Raw genomic sequence first — 6,450 nt, 5'->3', positions numbered from 1 at the left:
CCTTCAACTTCAGACCCAGTCCTCAGCCTCTGACACAATGAGCTACTACTATGGCAACTACTATGGTGGCCTGGGCTATGGCCTTGGTGGTTTCAGTGGCCTGGGCTATGGCTATGGCTCCCGCTATGGCCTTGGGGGCTATGGTGGTTATGGCTATGGCTACTTCCGTCCATCTTTCTATAGAGGATACTATTCATCTGGATTTTACTGAAAACTTCACCACCTCTGTTATCTGTTTCCTGACCCCGCATCCATCCTCAGGCTGGAAATCTGCACCCCTGCTGTGCTGTGCACATGAAGAGTTCTTCATTTTCCATTCTGTTATATTGCTAGGCATGTTATTCCAATAAAAACTCTTTGTGAAAATTTTAAAACTTGTTCGTTTATATCTGTGCACCCTAATATATTTTATTCTTAAAATTGACATACTTGAACAATATATTTCACTGAGACCTTCAATTATCCCTTTCCTCTTCTTTAATCGGATACACTTTTCACCAGTAGCTCCTTTGTTTATTGTGGCATATGTTCAGATGTTTCTTGCTCCTTCATTTGATATTGTGTAAAACTTAATATATACATGTCCCTAATTCCTATGAACATATAGAGACATAATCTGCATAACAATTTTGTTTCATGAAACCTTGATTTGGGATTTTAGGACAGAATTGTTTTTTTTTAGAGTGTTTGGTCTTTAAACATGGTATTTCTATGTGTTTCACAAGAAAAAGCTGTGCACACCTTGCTCCTGTCTGGGTCCAGTGTGCCCTCACCTGGCGCCTTCTTATGAAACAATGGCAGGGATACCCAGGGCTTGGCTCTAGCCTGGTGCTCCCCAGAGCAGCCTGCCACAGTCTGTATGTATAAATGAGATGCAAAGTCTGAGAATATGCTTTGTCTCCATTCAGTGATGTTTTTAGTTTTATTGTTTGAACTTGTACCATTTAAATTTTCATGCTTGGCCCTATTTTCTCTACACATTAAAAATAAAGAGAATGGATTGCGAATGAAAGTTATTTACAGTTGTTTCCAACTCATCGTTAATTATTTCTTATTTATGCCTTAAAGAGCAGTTGTATTGCAGGTCTTTTCTTAGGAATCTCCCCTCAACCTGAGCCCAGGTATTGACCTGTAGCCTGCTTTGAGGCATGATTGGATGGCTGATCTTTAGTTTTTAGTGATATATGATGTAATTCTCAACCACGAATTTTCTTAATTGGATAAGTTAGAGAAGTCTTTAAAAGTAATTCTCAGTAATTCTTTTGCATATTGTTCATGAACTAACTCTTTGGGCTGAATTTGTTATGATTTCAAGAACTAAGGAATAATTTGGATAATGAATCTCTCTGGTTCAAGCTAAAGCTAGTACCCTTTAACCAATTAATAATTTAGCATTTAGTCATTTATATTTCACTAAAGTGAATCTGGTAAGGAACTTTAAATATTAGACTCTGAGTTGCAAAAAAATTAATAATATATTTTATAAACTCTCCTAAAGGTTTTTGGAATACAATTGACCAATCTTAATAATTCTTAAAAATGAATGACAGGTCCATGGGTGTTCTTTTTACTAAGGTACCTACTTTGCCATATTAGCCAATTTTAGAAAAATTAGGTACTAACTAATATGGAAAAGTAGGTATTATAATAAAAAGTACCATTTTAGGAAATAGATAAATAAGTCTGCCTATGACAGGTTCTCTAGATAGTATAGAAGATAGTTAAATGTACTAAAATAATTCCACTTAAAAAGCAGAATCCCTTTGCAAAAAATGTTAGAATTTAAACAATTAGATGTTGTAATAATAAAAGAGGAAACCAGAGTTATGAAAAATTGTGCTGTGAATGGATTATTATGAATGTAGTGTACTCCACTATTGTCATGTATGTAAGAAATAAATTTAAAAAATGAAAAAAATTAAAAAAAGAGGAAACCAGCATGTGAACTGTTATGAGAAAGAAAAAGAAAACACTATCAATAAAACAGAGAAGAAATTAAGATTTATATTCAATTTTCCAGGTATTTGCCTCTGGAATGCATCATATTAATGTTTTAAAATATCAAGTACAACAATAAAATATAGCTAATAAATGTTAAAGGAGTGATACATGAAAAATAGTCACAATGTGTTAGACAGAATGATTGAAGGTCAAGAAAAGGATGCTATAGTAGTTCTGACACTTGCCAAAGAAGTCCAATTTGAAAGTCTATAGTCAATGGTTGTATTTGACATACAGAGAAAGTGAATTTAAGGAGATATATGACAAAAGTATCATTCATACTAATAATATGTGACAGTGAAAAAAAGGAATGATAGCGGAGTCAGATTTTCAGGGCTAATGATCTAATAGAGTTGGTCTTAGTTATGTGAAAAGAAAAATAGATATTTATTTGAATAGGAAATCAATGAAAGCTTTATTTCTACATTGCCACTTGGACTGACAATGAAAGTATGTTGTGGACAGAATGCTATTTGATTGACATGTTTATGTAACAGCATTTTAATGAAATTTCCATTCATATATTATTATGGTTACTGAAATTTCCCTACTGTACAACTAATAATTGATTCTTAATTCAGAATATGAGAGGAAATCTTCTCCAAACTGGTGTGAACATTAAAATATTTATTTTTGCAAGACTCTTAAAATATTATCATTAATGCATTCTCATTTCTGTTTTCAAATGTAATTCCACTGCAATTGATTGGTGGCTAATAGGAACCTGGAAGAAATGAAATTTATCATAAATATTTAAACTTATGCAAAAAGTAATTGGAAATATTAGATCCTACTACTGTATATTTTGCTAATTTTAAAAAAGTTAACTGAAAAGAATAAAACAGGTGCTTTTAAATACAGAAAAATAACACCTACCATGTGTAAATTTTACACTTTTCTCTAAAAATCCATGCAAATATTATTGATTTTAAATATGCCTTGTATTTATCCTCTCCTATCCATTTTTCTCACTTTGTTCTTAAATGGAACATTGTAAAAGCCTTCTAAGTGCTCCACCCTTTGTTCTTAAATGGAACATTGTAAAAGCCTTCTAAGTGCTCCACCCACTTTCTAGAATCTGTCATACAATGGATACTGCACACAAGAAACTTATTTCTGATACTTTATTCTTCTGAGGTCACTATCTAAACTAAGAGCACAGCATATCATGCACACCCACTCTGGAATAAGCCAATACAGTGCCTAACCATCAATTATTCCTTGTTTAAACTCTATGTCCAAATGACAGTGTGGGTCTCAGTGAGGACACACCTGCTTATGTTTCTCTCCAGTGGTGAACTACGTTTCCTGTTCCTTGCTGGAAGCCTCTCCTTTCTTACTTTCTAGAAATAGGCTTCTAATGCAGCTCATTTTGCACTTTCTCAGAATTCTTTTGTAAAGTATTGAAGCTTCAATAACAGTTAACTCTTTATCCATTCATCTGTTGAAGGGCATCTAGGTTGGTTCCATAGTTTGGATATTGTGAATTGAGTTACTATAAACATTAATGTGGCTGTGTCACTGTAGTATACTGATTTTAAGTCCTTTGGGTATAAGCTAAGTAGTGGGATAGCTGAGTTAAATGGTGGTTCCATTTCAAGTTTTTTTTTTTTTTTGAGGAATCTCCATACTGTTTTCTATAATAGTTGCACTAATTTGCAGTTCCACAATTGGAAGAGTGAGAAGTTATACTCCATTTATGCATGATGTGTCAAAATGTATTCTACTGTCATGTATAACTAATTAGAACAAATAAAGAATAAAAACAAAAAAAAATCAAACTCCTCTAAATCACTCTTGAAAATTTTTTTCCATCATTTTACTTTTCTCTATACTGACTTATTTATACAAAAAAAAGTATTCCATCCATGCACCATATACTATGCTCACATATGCAATGTAAAGAGACATGCTGACTGATAAATAATATTAGGTAGTGAGATTTAAAGTGTGAAGCGTGGTCATTATTAGTCTTCATATTTTATCTCCCTGGCTCAAAGTAATTTCTTTCTAAAGATAACATTTTTTAATATTTCTATCATTGGCTGTTTATTTTGAATTGTGATTCTACATTTTTAAATATAAAGCAGTCATTCCAGCCTCTGTCTATGAAAAGAAAAAAATACCTGCTCAAAAAAAAGTTAAATTGCTCTTTCTACAAAGAAGCAAAAAAACTTGATGAATATGTTTTAGTTATTCAAGGTATCACATTGGGCTTCAGAAATACAAAGATGAGGACCCTTGCCTCAGAGAGCATTGGAATCAATTCAAGAAACCAGCTCAAAAATGAAAAAAAGAAAATCTGCCACAAGTGGAGTCAATTTAAAATATCTGAGCCTGAAGGTAGATACTTGTGGACTAGAAAGGTTGAAGGAGGCTCTGCAGAGAGCAGGGAGAAATTATTCAAGAGAGAGAAAGAAAGTCTCAGGAAAAAAAAAACTTATAATAAAAATGCAGTTTTAAGGAATACTTCAAGAGGAATCACCAACATAGAGTAATTTTCTATCCTAAATAGTATTGGGAAGAAATTTTAAAATGTAGGCCCATGTTACTTATGACAAGACTTGAATATTATCTTTTTAAATAAGGAGATGTTTAGAAGGTTATCACACTAATGTGGAAACATGACAGAAAAGCGATTCATTTGTCCATGAGTTCTTCCTGAAAAAAAAATATGATTTTAATAGTCATGAATGAATTCCATCAAATCTCAGTTTGATCCCTGACCAATACTTAACTTAACTGCCTAGGTCTATTGCATTTTCATGATTTGCAATTGATTTTCACAGGTAATTAATAAGTGCATTCAAGAACAAACACTTAAATGCCAGTGGTGATTGCAGAGAAATTGTGTATGATTACTGATGTGACACTTATTGATATCATGCAGAATTTAAGCTTTTCATCCAATTCAATAGTGAGTAGTTATGCATTACTTCAGTAAATCTGAGAAATAACCCTAGAAAGTCAAGTCTGTTTCACCAGTTAATAAGATAAAAATACAATTATAATTGGTTCTATTCACTTCAATATGTATTTGTGATTTTCATTTATGCTTTCATGTTGTGCACATATAAAAGTGCCATCAGATAAAATGGCATAATGTCTGGGCCATTTTCAAAACTACAAAAACAAAGTGTAGCTATATTTATAAATGTAAGATAACTGGCAATGAATTGATTACAGGTAAAGATGCATGACATTCACCCAAGGGTTTCTTATACTTATTATCTAACACTTCAATTTTCTACTCGAAAAGTATAGAAGACTGCACCAAAGTGAAAATTTTACCATGGGAGATAGGCATAATAGGACTTCAAGAACTGAGCTGGCATAATCAGAAATAAGATAATATCTCTTCTGAACCTTGAAAGAAAGTTAAGGCTTGAACTTACTCACGGAATAGCAAATGAAGTGAACAATACACACGCTGCTTATGATGATGGAAAAGAATACATCACACTGATGAAGAAAATGAATATTAAGTTTCAATATTCGTTTGGTATGTTGAGGAAAACATAATTTTTGGAAAGATTCACCTGCTAAGTAAGATTTTCCTCCTTGGGTATATTTAAAGATTTTTCAGAGAACAATTGTAAGAAAAGAAAAAAAAATGTTTAAAAAAGTTTGAATCCCACTCTCACCCCCCAAAAATACTGATGCATTTTTTTTCTGACAGTTTGTAACAAGGTCCCATGTCTCCTACAGTGCCTTAATTTAGCAACTGACTTTAAGATGACATAATTTATAATAGTCAAAAACTGTCAATGTCAAGTCATGAGAATTGTAAATGCAATATAGATTCAAATTTTGAAAGTTAAAGATGCAGTAATTATAAAGCAATTGGAAGTTACTTTATAATGTTTCAGTAAAAATATAATAATTTTTAGACAGTTTACACTGACAATGTCCATCATATTTTGAGTTAATACCATTTAAAGACATTATTTTTAAATGTATATTTCCACATATAATCTCTATATTATAGTATTTATTAAGATAATATTTTATGTTAGCAAAGTATATTAAATACAAGGTTTGGCACCAAAATATTTTTTGCCACAGGGTTTCTGACTATTTTAGGTTGCATTTTGATGTTTTTTAACTCTGAATTGTCAGCTTTACTTAAATGATGTTTTTATATTTTTTAGCAAATATTCTTATTTTGAACATAATTATGGACAAAATAGGTGGACAAACCGTTCCATTAGAATTCAGCATATATGTTAAAACATTTATGAGAACTTAATTTATTTTAAAGAAAAGCAATGATGGTTATTAGTGTGATGTTGCTTGGCTTTGCTTAAATTTAATGAATATTGGTGTAAAGACATTATCTTGGTAGTATTTCCCTGTCTCCGATACATCATTTAACTACGAAAAACTTGTCATAATACATCAATACCTGGTAGCTATCACCAAAACAATTCTGCATCACAAATATTTATT

The 6,450-nt window shown here is 31.8% G+C and overlaps 1 protein-coding gene across 1 annotated transcript; it reads left to right on the top strand.

Annotated features, from left to right (window-relative positions):
- On the top strand, positions 1-351 carry LOC125616876 (keratin-associated protein 19-9b-like). Its single transcript, XM_048803246.1, has one exon. It carries the CDS (start codon positions 38-40, stop codon positions 209-211), a length of 174 nt encoding a protein of 57 aa, XP_048659203.1. The 5' UTR covers positions 1-37; the 3' UTR covers positions 212-351.
- Positions 352-6,450: the final 6,099 nt, after the last annotated feature.

This window comes from Marmota marmota, unplaced genomic scaffold (assembly GCF_001458135.2).
Source record: "Marmota marmota marmota unplaced genomic scaffold, marMar, whole genome shotgun sequence".
Lineage (NCBI taxonomy): Eukaryota > Metazoa > Chordata > Mammalia > Rodentia > Sciuridae > Marmota > Marmota marmota.
This window is presented reverse-complemented; position numbering and strand designations above follow the sequence as displayed.

Excerpts from the sequence above, each read along its gene's own strand:
- LOC125616876 (XM_048803246.1), top strand. The coding sequence starts at position 38 with ATGAGCTACTACTATGGCAACTACTATGGTGGCCTGGGCTATGGCCTT.